The sequence below is a fragment of the Anabrus simplex genome, chromosome 1, assembly GCF_040414725.1.
Source record: "Anabrus simplex isolate iqAnaSimp1 chromosome 1, ASM4041472v1, whole genome shotgun sequence".
Classification (NCBI taxonomy): domain Eukaryota; kingdom Metazoa; phylum Arthropoda; class Insecta; order Orthoptera; family Tettigoniidae; genus Anabrus; species Anabrus simplex.
Window position 1 is genome coordinate 715,534,569 of NC_090265.1, and position 22,475 is coordinate 715,557,043.

Genomic DNA, 22,475 nt, shown 5'->3' on the forward strand with positions numbered 1-22,475 from the left:
TTTTCCGCATTGTATCTATTATAGACTCGGTCTCCTGGTATACAACTTCATTAAGTAGTAATCGCCATTGTCCATCTACTTGGTGTTTTTTGTTTAGAATTGTTCTAATGATTTGTCTATCTATTCTCTGTAATTTATCTGTAGTTGATTTTGTATTCAAATTGAATAAGGTTTCACTAGCATAGGTTGCTTCAGGCCTAATAACGGAGTTGTAGTGTTTAAATTTTGCATTTATTGAGAGAGATTTCTTCTTGTAGGTTGGCCAAGCAGTGTGTTGTGCTTGTTTTAATTTGGTAATTCTATTTTCAACTGATATTTTCTTTTTTAAGTTCCAAGTTATAATCTCTCCAAGATATTTAAATTTATTAACAACCTTAATTTGTTTGTTATTAGTCATTGCGATAGGTGATGTTTCCACTTTGAAGGATGGCATCATTTCAGTCTTTTCAAAGGAGATTTGTAATCCAATTTTTGCTGCTATTCATTCTAATTCTTCAATTTAGAATTTAGCCTCTTCCACACTACTTGCAAGTATCGCAAGGTCATCTGCAAACGCTAGACAATTGAGTTTGATATTTTTGCCAATCTTGATGTTTGGCTGACATTTCTTAGACCATTTTCGCACGACTTTCTCCAATGCACAGTTAAACAGTATTAGTGAGAGACCATCCCCCTGTCGAAGTCCAGTCCGGATTTCAAATGATTCAGACAACTCTCCTCGGAATTTAACTTTTGCTCTAGTGTTCTTGAGGGTAACACCAACGAGATTAATGAGTTTCTGGTGTAACCCAAATTCTTTAAGGATTTTAAGTAATGACTCACAATGAATACTGTCATGTGCTTTCTTGAAGTCAACAAAAGTGATAATTAGCTTTTTGTTTCTCATTCTTTGATGGTTCATAATCCACTTAAGACTAATGATTTTGTCAGGACAATTTCTTCCAGGTCGAAATCCCCCTGATACTCTCCAAGTTCTTGGTCGAGCTGTTCTTGAATTCTCGTGAGGATAATTCTAGACAGGATCTTATATGTGATATCAAGTAGAGAGATCCCTTGGTAATTATTTGGATCCAGTCTATCCTCCTTTTTGTGTATTGGATGAATTATAGCTGTATTCCATTCTGCAGGCAGTTTTTCAGAGTTCCATATGTCTATGATGTGTTTGTGTAGGTTTTGAAGTATTTCGTTATTTGCATTCTTCCACAGCTCTGCAACCACTTGATTTTCTCCTGCTGCTTTATAATTCTTGAGCCAGTTAATCGCTTGAAGTACCTCATGGAAGTCTGGTGGAATAACCTTGTCTAAGCGTGTTTTATTTTTTGGTTCAGGTGAAAACTCTGGTATTCTTTTGGGTCTTCAGCATTTAGTAATTCTTTGAAGTGATCAGCTAGAATTTTGGCATTCTCCTGATTATTGTGTGCTAAACATACTATTAGTTAATAATTTAAAAAAAAATGGAGGCAACGAATGTGCAAAATTAAACATTATGATAATAAAACGCATGACCGCCATACCTGTAGGTATCCATAAATACGACAAGCTTTCCTGTTATTTATTCTTATTCTTTCTGTCGTGGAACTTCGAAACTATCCGGGCACTTAGTGGCATACCTGACCTAAACAATGCGGTCTCTCTTATCTCAATTACAGCTGTTTAGGTAAATCCTGATGTGATAAGTGTAGAGAACAAGCATGAAATACACCATTTATTCTTTTTAAATTTAGAAATACGGCCTTCCAACAGAAATAGCCAGTAAAACTTGGAACACATTCGTTTGTTAAAGAACGGTATTGAATGTTAACATGTACAATTTATAGCTCTTTATAGCCTAGAAGTTGTGTGTTCACTGTACATAATTTGAGGTTATCGCATATTGGACCCCCTTTATTATTATTTATAAATTTCATTTTCCGTATTGACAGATTCAAAGTATAGATAAGAAATGTGTTTTTCCACCAATCAATACACAATTTATTTTAATAGATTAAACTAGTACCGGTTTCGGCTCTTTAACGGCCATCATCAGCTAGTACATAAAAAAAAAAAAAAATCCAAATTATGTACTAGCTGATGATGGCCGTTAAAGAGCCGAAACCGGTACTAGTTTAATCTATTAAATAAATTGTGTATTGATTGGTGGAAAAACACATTTCTTATCTATACTATTGGACCCCCTCTCCACCCCCTTACTTTTTTTTTGCTGTAAATGGTGGGGAAAGGATCTAATGCACGAGTAAATATGGTCATGCTCAACATTGAGCAGTAACTTCAAAGCTGAAGGTGGTACGAGTGTGTGTGGTAAGACACCAGTTGGAACATGGTTCCAGTGTATGGGATCCAAACCGAGATTACATGATGTGAGAACTGGAAAAGATACAAAGAAAAGCAGCACAATTTGTTCTTGGTGTTTTCCAACAAAGGAGTAGTGTTACAAAAATGTTGCAAAGTTTGAGGTGGAAAGACTTGGAAGTCAGGAGACGAACAGCTCGACTAAGTGGTATGTTCTGAGCTGTCAGTGGAGGGATGGCGTGGAATGACGTTATTAGACGAGTAACTGTTAGAGGTACGAAAGTTCAATATGAAAATAAAGTTGGAATTCAAGAGGAAAAATTGGGGCAAATATTAATTTATAGGAAGAGGAATGAAGGATTGGAGTAATTTATCAAGAGAAGTGTTCGGTAAATTTCCAAGTTCTTTAAAATGATTTAAGGAAAAACTAGGCAAACAATTGAAAGGGAATATGCCACTTCGGTGGCAGATGAATGATGATTGAAAAATTTACAAACAAAACTTTCACTTCTCTACGAGGTAGCAAACCTTCAGATCCTGTTTTGGGACACCGCGTTGGGAAGCATCTGCTCATCCAAAGCTAGCAGAAATAGCCTTGAACGATTCCACCTGCATGGTCACTGGTGCCTGAAACTGACTCCAGTGCAGAAAATATTGCGACTCCAGCAATTTGTCATGTTGTGGTAGGAGAAGTAGACAGGACTCCACGCACTCAATATTCAACCATATGGTGATCACACCCTGCCTCAGATCCAGCAAGAGCTTTATACAGAGGACGGTGTTCCTGAAGGCCTAACCTGAGATTGGGTGTGTGCCACTCTGGAGGGAAGCAGGACCACTTCAGGAAGGCTTCCTTTGTAAAGAACTAAGCAGAGAGCATCAGTTGCCGTATGCCACACGGAGGACCTCAAAATGTATGAGGACAGGAATGTCGAACTGCTGAAGCAGTCTTGTGACATGGGACTGTACTGAAGAGGCAAGATGGAATTGCGGAGAAATTCAGTCCCCAAGGCGCCTATTAACCTGGCAAGAGATGAAAGACTCTGGTACTCGGGAAGATCTCTTGCTTGTCACGGACAGAGGGATAAGAACTGCCGAGTTTTGGAATGGAAGAATTAAGTGTGTCTCTTGGACACAGAAAGGAAGAGGCACATGTTCCTGTGATTCACTCTGCCTACGTTAGAAATAAGTACCAGGTTAATTGTTGAGTGCAAAGAGCTAACCACTCTATTCCACTTATACGAGAAACAAGGAATGTGCACGACACCCATTGACACATACAGTACAGCGGCAAAAGGCATAATGCGACAGCTAAATTCAGGCAGTGAATAATTACTTACCGTAAGTTTTGTTCGTAGCTTGTCACTGTTTACATATAATTTAAAAAAAATATTTGTTTAATGTCAATTGTAAGTATTGACTAGGTTGACATTAAACAAATATTTTTTTAAAATTATATGTAATCACTGTTGTCAATACGGACCAAATATGAGATTAATGACTTGTAGCTTGTCACTGTGTCAGTATATATACTGGGTGCATGTGATTTATAATGGAACTGCTTCTTAAAGAACTTGTAGACATTGAAAATAATGTCTCTCGTCTATCCACGGAGACATGCATGTTTTTATACCACTCCTTCACTTGTGCCACTTGTACCAAGTTCATTATCAGCTTATTATTAAAAGTATGCATTTCCATGATAGGTGTCGTAAATGTAATAATGATGATGATAATAATGTGAAGTTAGTGTTGGCAGTATAAAAAAAAGTCCAAAAAAAGCAGTAGAAAGTGAGACGACAAAGACAAGGATAAGAGAGTGATACAGACTGTATGGCTGATGTGTTTGGTGCCTGTATTTTGTCAATGTTTAATTTATTATTTTTGTATTCTTCTATCCAAATATATGTAATTTCCTACAATAATGATAATAATAATAATAATAATAATAATAGTTTCCTATAAATTGCATGGTAATAAGTTCACAGGCATTATACAATATCACAAAGGCCGCACACTCTCTGTGAAAGGAAACACAAAATTGATCGCAGTGAGGTGAGGACTGCATTCTTCGAATCACTGAAGTCTGGATCACGATATTTGTTTATCCTACCTGTCAGCACTTACATGCTCTACTAGGGTAGAAGGAAATGTCCTTGAGACAGCAGGTGCCAGACTAAACACACAAAAGAAAACAGAAGGGACAGAAGATAACGTAATGTGTTTTCATACACAAGCAACATTCTGTGAGCGAAATTTAAAATATATCATAAATCGCCAAACACTTTGCTTAGAGATCTGGTTCTTGGACTGTTGAGAAGAAAGGGGACTCTTTGACTATCCTCTTTCTTGCTTTAGAGCGTCGTAACATTTTCTCAGCATAAATGATGAATGAATTCTTGATGTCACAGAATGTTCACCAGCTACTCTGTACTACGGAATGTAGGAGCTCCGGACTGGCTGATTCACTTCTTGTAGCCACACCCCAGAATTTCCTTTAAATATTGTTGCTGGTATAGTGGTTAGGGGTAGTGAAAGCGTTGTTTTCAACTTAATACTCTGTCCAATACTGTATTTGTAGATTAGCCCCTGTCTTGCGGGATACAGCTAATATTCAAGTGTTCATGTACCTTATTACTTGGTGTGATCCCTCTTACTTGTAGAATGGTGTAGTTACTGCTGTCTGTTCCAGGGTGAGGTAGGAGCCAACCGTGAGGGTTATCCATTGCGGCCAGAACTCATCGAGTCTGTTATGTACCTGTACCGTGCTACTGGCGACCCTTACTTGCTGGAGGTGGGCAAGGATATCCTGCGCAGCATCCAGCACAGCGCCCGCACTCCTTGCGGCTATGCCACGGTAAGATTCATCGCTGTGTGTGTCTGTGTGCATTTGTCCTTGGACCGTGCGTCACTGACCTTGGATGTTTGACCCTAGATCAAGGACGTGAGGGACCATCGCAAAGAAGACCGCATGGAATCTTTCTTCCTAGCTGAAACAACCAAATACCTGTACCTGTTGTTCGATCCCGGTAACTTCATCCACAACCGAGGTCAGCATGGCACAGTGATCCAGACACCCTGGGGAGAGTGTGTGTTGGAGGCTGGTGGATATATCTTTAACACAGGTAATAAGCATCCTAGAAGGAGTAATGAACCTCATGGCCTACTCTAGACTGGTCCCTTGGTCGGATAACAAAATGGGCATATCCAGCAATTCTTAGTACTATACGATGTTTTACCATGGTTTAGCATTATCGTTCATGCCTGTAGATTCTACAGGCTTCTGGTCATTCAAAATTGTCCAAGCCCATAACTTCTACTAGCTCAAGCATTCGATATCAATTAAAATTCCTACTGCAAGTTTTATGGGCTTGGTTATATTTACATGCTTGTGGTATTATGCAATAACAGTAACAGTTCTGTCACTAGACAGCACTTGAGAGCAGTTTCTGTTTTTTTTTTTTTTTAAATCAAGGATGCAGTTTGGAGAAGTGAAAGAATATATTCTGTACAATTGTAGTAAGGATGGTGAAGAAAATGACAGAAGACAAAGTTGTCAAAATAGCTTATGCATATGTGACATAGATGACTTTGGTTGTGAAATAGATAACTGGGAGATCCTGCTGGTGTGTTTGAAGGTTATGCATCGTAATTTCAGGTAGGCCTAAATTGTAACATTTCAAATACATCTTTTAAAATTTTAGCCCAGGGCTTTGCAATGAAAATGTTGAAGAGAAGCACAATTCACCACATCAAGACACAATATGTTAGCTTGTAAATTAGTGGAAAGTATAAACGGAGTTGGGAAGTAAGTGATTAAAAGTAATCAAACTACTTGGAACGAATACTTTTCTTGTAATTTTTACATGTAATGTTTACTCTTCACAAAATGTCACTTTTACTCATAATTTACTTCTTTAAATAAAATTGTAATCTTTAGGTTCTAGTAATCGATATACAGTAGAAGTCCATTATACCGAGAATTTATAACAGTGAAAAATGTACTTGCTATAATGGATTGTTGTTTGTATCCAATTTTACGTAATATTCAGGAAAAAACCCATACACAATAAAATTGGTATGAAATGGCTATCAGTCAGGGGGAAAAGCACCTCACAGGGATCACTGTAAATACTTGAGTGTTATATAAAGAAAGATCTTGCTTCGTTGGGATAGTAATAATAATAATAATAATGTTATTTGCTTTACGTCCCACTAACTACTTTTTAAGGTCTTTGGAGACACCGAGGTGCCGGAATTTAGTCCCGCAGGAGTTCTTTTACGTGCCAGTAAGTCTGCTGACACAGGGCTGTCGTATTTGAGCACCTTCAAATACCACCGGACTGAGCCAGGATAGAACCTGCCAAGTTGGGGTTAGAAGTCCAGCGCCTTAACCGTCTGAGCCACTCAGCCTGGCGTTGGGATAGTCACATTAACAAGGTTGTAAATAAAGCTCTCTCCTTATGCTTGTGAGGGTATTCAGGGGTTGTAGTAAGACTGAGTGGAACAATATGTTCGATAGATTTAAGATGAAGATAAGAAAGACTAGAAATGACCATCAACAGGAAAGGAACAAACTCAAACCTCTTTTTGGAAAGAGCAAAACTAGAATCAGTTTCTCGCTTCAAGTACCTCAGAAACACAATCTCCAAAGACAACACTGTCAAGCAGGAAATACTCAGCAGGACACAGAAAGCATCACACTTATAATAAAATCAGAAATCTATTCTGGGACTGCAAAATACCACAAAAAGCAAATCTGTACCACACCTGTTGTAACCACAAAGACGCACACACAAAATGCTGTCAATTGTGTACAGTTTTATTCACAAATTACACACACACACTCCCTCTCTCTCTCACTCTCTCTAATAACTGCCCTCTTGAACAAAACACTGCTACAAAGAAAAAGAAGAAGACTGCAACACTTTCATGTCAACCAACTACCAACCCAACAAAATCACAACTTGAATTCACATACTCGATTAACGACTTGCACTCACAACTCTCGCTAAAACAACTCAACTCCCAAGACTGCCTCTTTATATACATTGCCTGGTCAGGTTTCTAGAAGAGTATGACACATAATGTTTTCTCATAATTTGAAGAGTCTCCAATAACCTATTTACAATGAAAGGAATTTTCTATACAATTCAAGTGGCAAGATGTGTTGGTCTGGACTATTACCGTGTGTTGAACAACATTATGCTGGATTTATACATCATATTTACAGGTAATAATAAATTATATACTATTAATTACGTGTTCTTACATTAAATAAACCCTTATTAATATACATGTAGCAGATGTATCATAACATAACCTCATGAATAATACAATCACGATTTATACCAAATACGTAAATAATAATATTACTAATAGATGTAAACAACTTCATAGCCCCACCTCACAAGTCATAATAATAGTAATAATAATAGAGAAAGAAATTCTGACATTCACCTCCCCATGGTAGAGAGGGGGCAACGGTTGTATGTATGTATGTATGTATGTATGTATATATATATATATATATATATATATATATATATATATATATATATATATATATATATATATATATATATATGTATATATTATATACAGGCGGGTAACGAATGCAGGGACTGAATATCTCCCGGTATAAGGAGACCCCCTTCTACCAAATGCCAATGGCCTCCTAGGAGGGCGGATGAGCGAGTAGAAGGAAGGGCACTCTTGCCCTTGGAGTGAGAAACTGCTCCTAAAGATGGAAGAGCTACTAGATGGCCAACGGCATAAGATGAAGAAGGGAACGTGAAACCACTCCATTCAAGATTTGAATGACCGAGCTTGATAGCTGCAGTCGCTTAAGTGCGGCCAGTATATAGAGTATTCAGGAGATTGTGGGTTCGAACCCCACTGTCGGCAGCCCTGAAGATGGTTTTCCGTGGTTTCCCATTTTCACACCAGGCAAATGCTGGGGCTGTACCTTAATTAAGGCCATGGCCGCTTCCTTCCCACTCCTAGCCCCTTCCTCCCTCATCGTCGCCATAAGACCTATCCGTGTCGGTGAGGCGTTAAAGCAAATTAAAAAAAAAAAAATAAAGACCTGAATGGGTATCCCGAACGTTGGCTGGTTGAGAAACTTGGGGGCTGCACCCGTGTTGAGTACGTGTACCTGCTAAAACTCAAGAAATATTTGGCTGATGGACCACCTGCTATACATTATAACCAGCAAATCCTATTGTAATAGATGGGGTGAGGGCGAGTACCTTGCGCCTTAAAACTGGGACTACTCAGCTAAGGTAAGGCAACCCTGACAGAAAAGTCTCTGGCCCTCCAGGTTGGGGGTTGCACATAGGGTTAACAGCTCTATTGCATTAAAAAAGAAAGGTTGTTACGAATATTTCACACTTGCCTCGGATGAATAAGAATGGATATCAAAATATGACCCTGTAATGGAAATCGGACTTACGAATAGGAACTTGGAATGTAAGAAACCTGTATAAACCTGAATCCTTTAAAATCCACGGTCAACAGTTGGAGAAGTTTAGAGTGGGAATTGCTGCAATTCAAGAGACTAGATTACAGTATTAGGTAGTGGTATGCAGGACATATGCACTTTTTAAAAGTGGTAATGAAACTGGACCCCACGAATTTGGTACTGCATTTTATGTCCAAAATTCACTAGTTCATCAGTGCTGTCCTTTGAACCTTAGAATGAGAGATTATGCTATCTGAGAATACATTCTAAATGGTTTAACATATCACTGGTGAACTGCCATGCCCTCACAAACAACAAGGATGATCACATTAAAGACTCCTTTTATGAGGATTTGTTAGAACTGTGGAATAAATTACCCAAACATGATGTCAAAATGATTTTGAGTGATTTCACTGCAGAAGTTGGAAAGGAAGAAATTATTGTGCCAACAGTAGGAAGGGAAAATCTGCATGACGAAAGCAATTATAATGCTATTAGACTAATCAATTTCGCTACATTCACAAACCAGAACCACATAAACAAATTCATAAGGAAACATGGTATTCGTGTGGCGGTAAGACTAATTGTGTACTAATTGATAACAGGCATAGAAGCTCAATAACTGATATCAGAGCTTACAGAGGAGCTGAGATAGGATCTGATCACAATATGATAATTGCTTCTGTTAAAATTAAATTGAAAATGTCTTTTAAGTCACAGGCTGAGGAAAGATGCAAAGTTGACACCGAGAAACTGAAGCAGGAGGATGAAAGATTAAAGTATAATGCGAAAATTGCAAACAGATTTGATATTCTGGGAGAAGACGTTGATGGAACAAATGACGAAGTTTGTGAACGAATGTGGAATAATGCGAAACAAATCATGACAACAGTAGCAATGAAAGCGATACCAAAAGGTGTTAGTAAGAAAAAGAAATGGATCGATGAGGCATGTCAAGATGCAGTCAATGAAGTGGCAGTATGGCATAATAAGTGGCTGCAGTCTAATAAGAATGAAGATGTTGAGGAACTATACAGAAAAAATCAGAAAGAATGTAGTAAATTAATTCGTAGAAAGAAAAAAGTCTACATGAGACAACAAATAGAATCCATGCGAGATGACTACAGAAACAGAAACATCCGCAAGATGTACGGAACTGTCAACACAATTAAAAAAGGATTTCAACCAAGATCAAGTATTATGAGAGGTAAGTCTGAAAATTTAATTGCTGATCAGGACAAATTATTAAATTACTTTAACCAATACTTCAATTCCTTGCTGAATTGTGATGATCCAGAAACCTGTATTGGTAAACCATTTAGTTCCCCATCAGAAGAGCAAATACCAGAGCCATCATATCAAGAGGTATTATATGTTTAAAAACAATAAAGCTTCAGGTAGTGACATCATTCCTGCTGAGCTTATTAAATACAGTGGAGAAAGATTACATAAATGCATATATAAGATCATTCTAAGGATATGGCACGATGAAGTTATCCAAAAAGAATGGCAGGAATCACTTATTGTTCCAATTCATAAAGGAGTGGATAAGGAAGAACTTCAAATTTATCGTGGTATATTTCTTGTAAACACGGCCTACAAAATTCATTTTATTTTTTTACAGCGTTTAAAACCATTTGCTGAAAATGGTATTGGGAACTATCAGAACGGTTTTCATAGTAACAGATCCACTACAGACAACATATTTGCAATTAAGACTATTAATTTATAAAATTGAGCAAGATAGTCGAGGAAATCAGAAACGTATTATGCAGAGTAATAAAAGCAAAAAGAATAAATCAAGAAAAATCAAGGCATTAGAGGGGGAAGATGGATCCATAGTACATGACGAAAAGGGTCTTCAGAAGGTGATGGCAAAGTATTTCGAAAAGCTTTATAATGAGGATGACTGCTCGGAGGAAGAAGGAGATAAGAAAATGGAAATAATAGATGGAGAAAAAGAAGAAAACCCAATAACATGGTTGGAACTTGAAAGGGCAGTGAAAGCAATAATCAAAGGTAAAGCTAGTGGAAAAGACTAATTCAATTTGATATGATTGAGGCAGCAGAAAGCATTGGACTACAGTGGCTATACAGAGCCCTCAGTGCCATATGAAAGGATACCTGAAGATTGGCAACAAGGAAGCTTTGTAGCACTGTTCAAAAAAAAAAAAAAAAAAAAAAAAGTACAAATGTGAAAATTATAGATGTATAACTCTATTATCACATGGGCTAAAAATAATGGAGAAAGTCATAGACAAAAGACTGGGGGATATAATAGAAACACAGTTAGAGGAAGAACAATATGGCTTTAGACCAAATAGATCAACAACAGACTTGATATTTACAGTGCGAACGATAATGAAATAATATCTGGAAAGGAACAAGAAAATCATCTTCATATTTTTGGATTTGGAAAAAGCTTATGACACAGTTAAGAGAAAACATGTATGGGAATGGCTACTGAAAAAGAATGTTCCAAAATCATTAATTATAAGATAAAAATGTTGTACCATGAGAGTAAAAGCAGTGTACAAGTGGGGAGTGGCGACTCTGAAACATTTTATACAAAAAAGGGTCTCAAGCAAGGAAGTGCACTGTTGCCATTATTGTTTAATATATTGATGGTTGAAATCATAAAACGTGTAAAACATAGTATCAGTAGTGATGAAGTGAATGCTTTGATATTTTCAGATGATGTGGTGATTTGGGGAAAGGGAGAAAAGGAAGTGTTCTTTTTTTTGCTAGGGGCTTTACGTCGCGCCGACACAGATAGGTCTTATGGCGACGATGGGATAGGAAAGGCCTAGAAGTTGGAAGGAAGCGGCCGTGGCCTTAATTAAGGTACAGCCCCAGCATTTGCCTGGTGTGAAAATGGGAAACCACGGAAAACCATTTTCAGGGCTGCCGATAGTGGGATTCGAACCTACTATCTCCCGGATGCAAGCTCACAGCCGCGCACCTCTATGCACACGGCCAACTCGCCCGGTAGAAAAGGAAGTGCAAAGGAGACTGGACATATAGAATGAAAATCTGAAGGAGTTTGGAATGGTAATTAGTAAAAAGAGAACTGTAGTCATGCACTGTGGAAAAGAGAAAATGAGAAGCCAAGTGATCATAGACGGAGAACGGTTACAGAATGTATAACAGTTTACGTAACTGGGTAGCATTATTAATGGAAGTTATGAAATCAATCCTGAAATTAATAACAGACTAAGTAAAGGTACAACATTTTATCACCAAGTCAGAGGGCTTTTATGGGATGACAAAGTACGCAAGAGAACAAAATTAACATTACATAAACAGTATTTCATACCAATTGTAACATACGGACTAGAAACGATGGTAACTAATAAGAGACAAGATAGTAAGATCCAAGCAGTAGAAATGAAATTTTTAAGACCATCGGTTAAAAAGACAAAAAGAGATAGAGTTGTCATATCCTAAGGACGTGACAAGCTGGGGACTGGAAAAGGTTTCTCAATGCACTACAATGAAAACTCCAGTTTAAGCCGGCTTAATGCCAAATTAAATATATTGAATTACTGAGAATGAATTATCTACAGAATATACAAAATGTACACACTTTTTAAATAAAGACCCATTTGCGCAATTAGGGAACTGCTTTATCTACCAGTTTATTTCTAGCTAAAAGTTCTTGGGTTCCTTAGTTTAGTTTCTAATTACTGGATGATACTTATCTTCCGAGATGATGAAGCCTTCCGCGAAGTCTTCTTTCTTGAGGTTCTGCTTTCACTCGTATACACTATCACTTCACTTTATTCACTGGCTTCCTTCACTGTAGACCCAAGCGGATGCAGTACTGATACCTTAACTTAATACAGTCTGTGTGGCTCCTATAGCATTACCCTCGAATAGTGTTCTGATTGCTAATAAATGCCGTGGTTACTGCTTCCGAAATTTCCGGTCGAACTGCAGCTAGCCTTTAGCCTTTAGCCTGTGGACTCCTCCATGGACCTCCACCCATATGCACGAACCACCATGATTCTTTACAGTTCCTCCCGTGTGACATTCTTTACCTGCTGTGACTTCCTACTATTTGCCACAACTAGACAGCATACTTGTATGGCTACCTGGGCTAAATCCCTTACTGTGAGATTCCTTATAATTCAGAACCTTCTGCGACCCATTTAGGAATCTTCTCTCCACGTAGATACTTTAATGTTTGAGTAAGTGTGATTTCCCGGCTGACCGTCCCTGAGTAATCATTACTCGCTACCATGATTTGACTTAATTTCTCACTTGAAATTATTCACGGCTTGACCGGATTGTCACCCTGCCCAGGTACCGTCCCAACTACTCTTCCTGGTCGCCCACTACTTCTCCCTCAAGACTCACTGCTAAGACTGACTGATTATTCTCTTGTGTTCCCCCTTAAGTCATTTCAGTCCTTCTAGAAACAACCGCACCCTGACGATTTCAGTAGCCGCGTGATTCAGATTTGTTGTTCGCTTATTGGTCAGTGGTATCCCTTCCCTAAGGAAATTGTAACCAACTCAATTGTTCTCGACGGGCGAACCTGGAAATTTCCTTTGGTTACGTGCACTTCTGAACATCGCATTCTCTGCCCCTTGACCGAGTAAATATGATAAGGGAGACCACAACATCCTTTGTACTTGTTCAACATTTCAACGTGCTGTAAGGTTTCTACAGATCCATACTGCGTCCTCTTAACAGTTTCCATGTATGCTTCAGTTTCATTTAATTATAAATATAATTATTTTACCTTGACACTTTAGTGAATTTAATCCTTTTCCTTTATGTTATAGTTTTCTATTTTACTTTACTCTGCTACAGTTTGGTCGCGGTCCGAGCTGAGGTCGCACCGCTTGCCCACAGTACGGAATGCGGGCGATGCCGCATCAACGGCACGGCAGAGTTCAAAATATTAAAATCAGAGAAGAGCTAAATATAGAACTGTTCGTACACAACATACAGAAAGCAAGACTGAGATGGTTCGGACATGTAAAAAGAAACGGGTAGCAAGAAGGGAATTGGAAAGAGAAGTTAAGAGAAAGAGACCAGATGGAAGACCGAGAAGAAGGTGGATGGATCAGATTTAGAAGGAGATTAGAGAAGCTGGATTGGATGTGGCGGAAGTAATGGAGCAGGAAAAGTGGAAGGACAGAAAGGAGTGGAGGAGGCTTGTTAAACATACCCGGGCGACTGGAGTGGGACATTGATGATGATGATGATGATGATGATGATGATGATGATGATGATTACTATTAATGGTAAGGTGTGGGAACAGGAGGAGTTGGTTTATTATCTCTTTATGGATTTCTTCAAGGCATATGATTCTATACATAGAGAAGGGCTGTGGAACTTCATGATAGGGTTTGGTTTTCCCATAAAATTAACATGTGCAAACTGTGTATGGATGGTAATGTTACCTGTGTTTTGGTCAAGGGCAGAAAATAAAGTTCCTTCCAGAATAAAATGGCCTGGAACAAAGGGATGCACTATCTCCTCTTCTATTCAACATTGCACTGGAGAAGATTATCAGGAAATTAGCTCTTGTACCTGCTGGCATCATATTGGGGAGACAATATACAGTCCTTGCATATGCAGATGATATTGTTCTTATTGGCTGCAATGAATTAGAAATTAGGCAGTTATTTGTGGAACTAGAGGAAATGGCAGCAAAAATTAGCTTACGGGTAAATGATAAAAGGACACGTTAGATGGTTGTACAGAGACTGAATTATGAGGAGGTTGACAGATTGTCTTTGAAGATTGGGAAATATATACACTGTGATCAAAAGTATCCGGACACCTGGCTGATCACGACGTACAAGTTTGTGGCGCCCTCCATCGGTAATGCTTGATGACAGCTTCTCCACTCTTGCAGGCATACGTTCAATCAGGTGCTGGAAGGTTGCTTGGGGAATAGCAGCCCATTCTTCATGGAGCGCTGCACTGAGGAGAGGTACCGATGTCGGTCAGTGAGGCCAGGCACGAAGTCGGCGTTCCAAAATATCCTAAAGGTGTTCTATAGGATTCAGGTCGGGACTCTGTGAAGGCCAGTCCATTACAGGGATGTTATTGTTGTGCAACCACTCCGCCACAAGCCATGTATTATGAACAGGTGCTCGATCGTGTTGAAAGATGAAATCGCTGTCCCCGAAGTGCTCTTCAACAGTGGGAAGCAAGAAGGTGCTTAAATCATCAATGTAGGCCTGTGCTGTGATAGTGCCACGCAAAACAACAAGGGGTGCAAGCCCCCTCCATGAAAAGCACGACCACACCATAACACCACCCACCGCCTCCGAATTTTACTGTTGGCACTACACACTCTGGCAGATGATGTTCACCGGCTATTCGCCACACCCACACCCTGCCATCGGATCGCCACATTGTGTACCGTGATTCGTCTCTCCACACAATGTTTTTCCACCGTTCAATCGTCCAATGTTTATGCTCCTTACACCAAGTGAGGCATCATTTGGCATTGATCTGCGTGATGTGTGGCTTATGGGCAGCCGCTCGACCATGAAATCCAAGTTTTCTCACCTCCCGCCGAACTGTCATAGTACTTGGAGTGGATCCTCGTGCAGTTTGGAATTCCCTGTGTCTGCCTATTACACTTGACGACCCTCTTCAACTGTCGGCGGTCTCTGTCAGTCAGCAGACAAGGGCAGCCTGTATGCTTTCGTGCTGTACGTGTCTCTTCACGTTTCCACTTCACTATCACATCAGAAACAGTGGATCTAGGGATGTTTAGGAGTGTGGAAATCTCCAGTACAGACTTCTGACACGAGTGACACCCAATCACGTGACCACGTTCGAAGTCCGTGAGTTCCGTGGAGCACCCCATTCTGCTCTCTCACGATGTCGGATGACTACCGAGGTCGCTGCTATGGAGTACTTGGCAGTAGGTGGCAGCACAATGAACCTAAGATGAAAAACGTATGGTTTTGGGGGCGTCTGGATACTTTTGATCACTTAGTGTATTTAAAAGTAGAGGAGTTTAAATTCCTTTGTGTATTGATGAGCAAAACTGAAGGCAACAGGAACACCAAGCTAGGATTAAGAATGCAAATAAGGCATTTTACTCTATGAGCCTTATATTATTCTCAACATTTTTAACAAGGCATGCAAAAATGATTATCTACAATACACTCATTCGACCAGTACTTCTGTATGGTTCCGAGACATGGAGTATAACCAAGAAAGAGCAGCAGCAGTTGCAAGTCTTTGAGAATAAAGTTTATAGAAATGTATTTGACCCATGGTTCGATCCTATCTCTCAAAGCTGGCAAAAAAGATATAATTATGAGATTTACACCCTCTCTCAACAACACACTATAATGGGTGTGATAGAATCCAACAGACTGTGCTGGGCTGAACATGTACTGAGGATGCAGGATAACCGAACATCAATAGATCTATGCAATGGATCTCTTATTGGGAAAAGACCTTCAGGAAGACCCGGAAGCACCTGGAAGAAGATCAACAAGGTATGCCGGACACTCCAAATTGATAACTGGGAAGAGCAGGCTCAAGATCGAAAAGGATGGAAGAGAATTATGAGATCGGCACGGGAACTTTACGTCCCTCAGAAGCCGAGTGAGTGAGTGAGTGAGTGAATAATAATCATCAAGCTTGATATTTCCATTATTTACCTATGGGTTAGGGAATTGTTTCCAAGTTACACTAGTCCATTACACTTGCGTTACACCTACTTGTTACAGAGTCTCACATATTCTTTAGAGGCATGTACTTTACTAAACAATGACTATAGCAGAATTCAGGCAAAGTAAATTAGAACCATGAATCAAACTACACAAAAGGACAAAATCAGGAATGAAATAAACAGGAAGGTAGCTGGCATTGAGGTCCCTATACCAGTGTAATAAAGAAGTGTAGACTTTAGTAGTATGGGCACATTATGAGAATGAGGAGCGAGAGACCTGTCAGAAAATACTTCAACCTTATTGTCCAAGGACACATGCTAGGGAGGCATTCATGGTTCTTTCACATGGGTGATACACTGGTTCAGGTGAAGTAGGGCTGGTGATTGAGGTGAAGGCTCACTGCGGGGTGCTGGAACCAACACATCACTTTGCTCTACGTAGCCTGGACGAGCTGCAGGTTGGGAAAGGGGTGATCCCAACCTAGGGGGAAAGTCATGGCTGTGAACGCAGTCATGATAATGCCAAGTGGAGACCACGTGAGGAGGCCTACTGAAGGGGGGAACAAACCTAGCTAGGTTCGGGCCAGGGGCGGACCGCTGGATGGACGACTGAGGGGCGTGATCTCTGCTACGGAGAGCCTTAGTTGGGTGAGGACAATGTCTGGCTGTATGCCTCACCACGGATGGTGAGAACGACGCTCAGGACCTTAGAAGGGGAAAAAACTCTATGATTGATTGAAATATGGATGCTTATAAAGAACCAATTTCAAAAACCTCAGCATCAAGGGAAGACATGGAAGCTCCAGTAGAGCAGATCCGGGAGCAAGCCCATGATGAAAAAAATGGAGGCAAAAGTCCCAATTGGACAGGCTGTTGCAGACTCAAAACAAGAAATGGCAACAGAAGCTCCAGTAGAGCAAACTGCTACCACAAGCAAACCAGGAACGTCCGTATAGACAGAACTGAAGATTTCTGCATCGAAAATCAACAGATTTCATATCGACAGAACACGTCGCAACAGTGCATATTACAAGGAAAGGAAGAGAACGAGGAAGAAAGCCAAAATAGCGGCTGTAATTTGGATGGAGAAGAAGCCAAGGAACAGGGATCGGCGAGAGCCTATCCCTTCGACAACGCCCAAAAGGCCAAGGTCGGGGGATAGTACGCCATCAAATTCGGGTACAAAACCCCCACCAAGAAACAGAAAGAAGAGACAGTCGTGTCCTTTAAGGAAAGAATAACTTCAATCAAGGTAGCAATAATACCTAAAACCTTTCCAGAAACAGGAAGGACAATTGTTTCGGCCCTTAATGAAAGATTTTGAGGAGCTCAAGATGAGAGGCCTTAAGGCCAAGCTTGGACTTGGACAGATCAAATTTCAAGTAATTAAGGGAAATACAAAACCTAGCGTTGGCAAGGATGGTACTGAAAGTTCTACAGGCCAGCCTACAACAAAAAAAATCAGCTGTTGCCAATTTTGTCAGGAAGTTCAAGTCCGAGGCTATCGATGTGGCTCTTATACAAGAGCCATGGGTAGTTAAGGGCAGAGTAGCAGGACTGGCGGAATCTGGAGTTAAGCTATTGTACGATACTACATCGAATATGCCTAGAACATGTTTAGTTGTGAGCAGAAAACTAAAATGCCTTCTGTTGCAGGAACATTGTTCAAAGGATTTAGTGGCGGCCAAGATACAACTTGGAAATCAGGAAGGTCCCAGAAAAATACAGTAGAACCTCGATTATACATTCCCGTAAACTACGTTTTCCCGTATTATCAGTTCAAATTATGTGGTCCCGTGAGCATCCTAATTAAAAAACGTTGTAAAATCCCGCATTATCCGTTCCTCGAAGAAACGATTTCCTGTATCAGCCGTCCAGAAATTTCAGTCCCATCAATGCTAAATCCTTGATCACTGTATTTCACGAAAGGACGGCTACGGCATTCTTACGGATCTTGGTGATAATGTTCCATCATTGTGGTAATTTGAGAAAGTACTATACCAGAAAAGCGATTGGCGGTGAACTTGCGTAAGGGACGATCTTAGCATCGCATTTGGGTGGTATTGTTTAGAGAATCGAAATCATAAAGCAAAGTGTGTCCACAACTATTGGAAGGAGACAGAGCTCATTTTGACAGCTGTACTTGAAGACGGAACAAGTTTCGTCAAATGTTAGTACTTGCAAAACGTCCACATTATATCCAGGGTTAGATGTTTACTTTTTTAATACTTTTTTCCGAGTGTATTGCTGAACAGGTTTTCGGCACTTCCCCCAGGGTACTGTATAGTCACTGAGCTTTCAGGCAGGAATCGAAACTGCTCCTTCTTATGTAAAACAAATTTTGTACTGTATTTTAATATTATCGGATAGGGATATGTTATCGAGACCAGAACAGATGTTGCACCTTACATACATAAAGGCGTGGGAGGTTTTGGGATTGCCTATTACTGTTTTGGTCCTAATATAAGACTGGGAATTTCATGTTTTTGTGTTAAAATGTTATAAAAACCGCAGTCTTTTTATTTGCGCACGTTATATGTAAAAACTTCACATCATTTCGCACTCGTACTAACTTGTACAATGAGTGCACTTTCCAGCTGAGCTCATGGTCACGAATAACCATAAATTCGGAAGTTTTGATGATATTTTTTTCTCTTTCCAATTTGATCGTGATTAGTGACGGACAGAATTGAATATAATGCATTGGAGAACTTGAGAATCGATACTTACATTCGAAACAATATTCTCAAGTTCAACCAGGACGAATAGGTTCAACATAACCTTTAAAAGTCGATGTAGTCCTAATTTACGCGGTACAAGATTTCCATAAACTGACTACGAACAGTAAACTGGTGACCAAATTACAATGGAAGACTTTAAGAAAAAGGGATTTTGTCATCATGTTGGGTGCTTTTGTATCCAACCTGCTTTATTTTATTAGATTAGAGAATTAAAAACTACTTGTGGTCGATTGTTGTTTGGCTTGGTGTTATTAGGTTTTTCGAATGGTTTGACCGATCAAAGTTGCTTAACTGAAGGAAGTTTTCAGAGGAAACAGACGAAGTTTCCCTGGTAAAACTGAATGGAAAATTTCCAGATTCTTTTAGTCGTGTACCGGTAATTAATGTTTGAAGCCGGCCCTGCGGTCGAACTTGCCTGCCTCTCACCTGGAAGCATCGGGTTCGATTCCCGGCCAGGTCAGACATTTTTACCTGGATATGAGGGCTGGTTCTAGATTTACTCATTCTGTGATTAGGGTACCTTTAATTGAGGCGCTATTTAATGGTGAGATGGCGACACCAGCCTAGACAGGCAGGAATAACGGCCGTAACCTCTCAAAGTACAACATTGTCAAAATAATATGGCTACCGGGGAATGCAGGTATAGAAGGAAATGAAAAATGAGATAAACTGGCCAGGAAATGGGCAGAAACATATTTTGTAGGCCCGGAACCTGTATGCAGGATTTCCTCTGGACAAGCCCGACACTGCATAGGAAAATGGGTACAAAAGATACAAATGGAAAACCGAATAAATACTCCAATATGCAGACTTGCAAAGGAACTGATAAAAGGACCAAACAAGAAGCATACTAAAGAACTGTTGAAACTCAGCAGAGAAAATATAAGATGGGTAGTAGGACTGTTGACAGGACACTGCCATCTGAAAAAACACCTACATAGAATTGGAGTAATAAGAGACAATATATATATAGGAAATGCAATGAAGCAGAGGAATCAGCTGAACACATACTTTTTGAATGTGAGGCGCTGGGTAGAATCAGACTCTCCACTGGAAGACTACCAGGTGAAGAGAGAAAAAAAATCGAAGACCCAATAAGAACAACCTGCAGCTTTGTGAAGGGAGCAGGTGTATCTAGGTGGGAATGAAGGAAAAACATGGTAGTAAAAGATCTTAGAGGTCGACGCTAATTAGGAACTTAATATTTAGAGGCCCCATGAAGAAAAGAAGATGAAGATTGCCCACGGAAAAAGACCAAGGGGAAGGCTAAGGAAATCCTGGATAGACACAGTGAAATCAGATGAGTAGAAGAGAGGTCTCAAATTGGAAGATGTCCTGGAACTGAAGATGTATGCAGACAGGCAGAGATGGTGAATGCATGTACTCCACACCCAGAAAACTGGAGTTGGAAAATGACGATGATGAGTAAGCATGTAAAGGAGAGGACATATAAGTCTCTGGTAAGACCCCAGTTAAAGTATGGTTCCACTGTATGTGACTCACACCAGGATTACTTGATACAAGGATTCAAAGGAAAGCAGCACAATTTATTCTAGGTGATTTCCGGCAAAAGAGTAGTGGTTTTTTTGTTTTGTTTCTGGTCATATTTAAAGCCATTTCTTTTCAGTTTCGACTCAGTCAATTTACAGTATAACAGTTTTGTTCTTCAGTCTGTCTATACATCAGCATGCCACATGACACCGGCCCAAGTTGCGAGCTTCTGTGGTGGTTTGTAGTGTGATATGTTCTAGGTATCAAGAATAACACAACACCCAGTCCAATTAACTGTACGCAGTTAAAACCCTGGACTGGGGTTAACAGTGTGGAAAGTAATGCAATAGTATTTGGAAAAAAATGATAGAATATGAGCATACCTGCCAACCCTTCAGAATTACCTGGAAACTTTCTGTTTTTTAACTCGTCTTCCGATTATACAATTTATTCTTACTACTTCCTATTTTTGACCAATATAACCTCCAGTATGGTCAATACTCTTCCCCTACGATAAAGGATAAATTCTTATGTGCTTGTGTAATTTAACCAACCTCATTTTCAAGCGTATTTATTTGATGCTTTATTTCGTGAATGTATCGTCTGTTGCCTTCATGTATCATATTTATCAAATTTCCTGCTCGCTACAGCAGCATGTGTGCTTTACAGCTGGGGATTCAGGACGGCAATCGTCCTTCAAGCAGCAGAGATTAGCGTGCGCTAGCGACTCAGTTAGTCGGGGCGAAAGAATGAGTTTCTTATTATGTGATTCGCGCACTATTATCGTGTCTGTGCATAATTTCGTTGGAGTTCTAGGCCACGTGTTTTATTCTAGCGGTTCTGTGCTTTTCCCCCTGTCATATTCGTATGTTAATAATGTGTGATACATACTGATCTGTTTTGTATGTGGTAGTTTTGCATATTTCAGTGCATTTTTGTTCATTCTTACTTCATAATTTTAATGAGTTGAATGTATTTCAGGGAGTTGTGTCGGTGACAGTTTCTGGTATTTTCTTTTCACATTATGGCCATAAAACATAACAAACGTTATCTCCAAGTGTTCAGAGATAGCTATAAAATGAAATTTCTGTTCATTTTACAGGTTAATAAAGGAAACTATTATGCGTTTCGTTGCGTGTGTCAATGTGATATAAATACAGTGGAACCTCAATATCTCGAATCACCTCAGGAGATAAATTTTATTTTGAGTTATCAAAATTTCGAGATATAGCACCGTGCGTGTTGCTCTAGCGGCCGGGTGGAAAACAACACGTGAGGCAGACTCCAGACTCAGATTCGCAGTAGCTGTTCTGTTATGACTGAGCGTGTAGTTACTCCGATGATAATGGCAGAGAAAAGGAGATTAAGTAAACGCAATTGTTGTGTTGTCGGATGTTCCAATACTTACGCATATACGGGAAGTGAACTACAATTTTATTTTTTTCCAAAACGAGCGATAGAAGTGGACCAAAGGAGGCGATGGATACAAGCAGTTAACCGAACGAAGTACCGTACACATAAGTAGTGCACATGTTTGCAATAAGTTCAATTGATCCGATTTAATTTAATTTTGGTTTGAATTTGTAGCACTGATGGATCACTTTGGCAACCTACGACTTACTCGAGAATATGTAGTGCACATTTTATCGTAAACAGAAGATCTGGACACCCACTAAGTCCAGCCTATGTTCCGACAATATTTCCGGATGAATACAATGAGAGGAATATGTCGCCAGGACCCAGCTTACAGCACTTTCACAGACAACTCAAGCGATTAAAAAAGGAAGAATCAGTCGGTAAATTTTCAAGTACAGTTTGCCCAAGTAACATAACA

General features: G+C 39.7%; 1 protein-coding gene across 1 annotated transcript in view; it reads left to right on the forward strand.

Annotated features, from left to right (window-relative positions):
- LOC136857396 (ER degradation-enhancing alpha-mannosidase-like protein 2) overlaps positions 1 to 22,475 on the forward strand; it is a 54,228-nt gene that overhangs the window by 24,593 nt on the left and 7,160 nt on the right. Inside the window, exons 7-8 of the mRNA XM_067136033.2 lie at positions 4,982 to 5,146; positions 5,225 to 5,414. Coding sequence (XP_066992134.1) covers positions 4,982 to 5,146; positions 5,225 to 5,414 — 355 coding nt within the window. The remainder of the gene's footprint in view (positions 1 to 4,981; positions 5,147 to 5,224; positions 5,415 to 22,475) is intronic.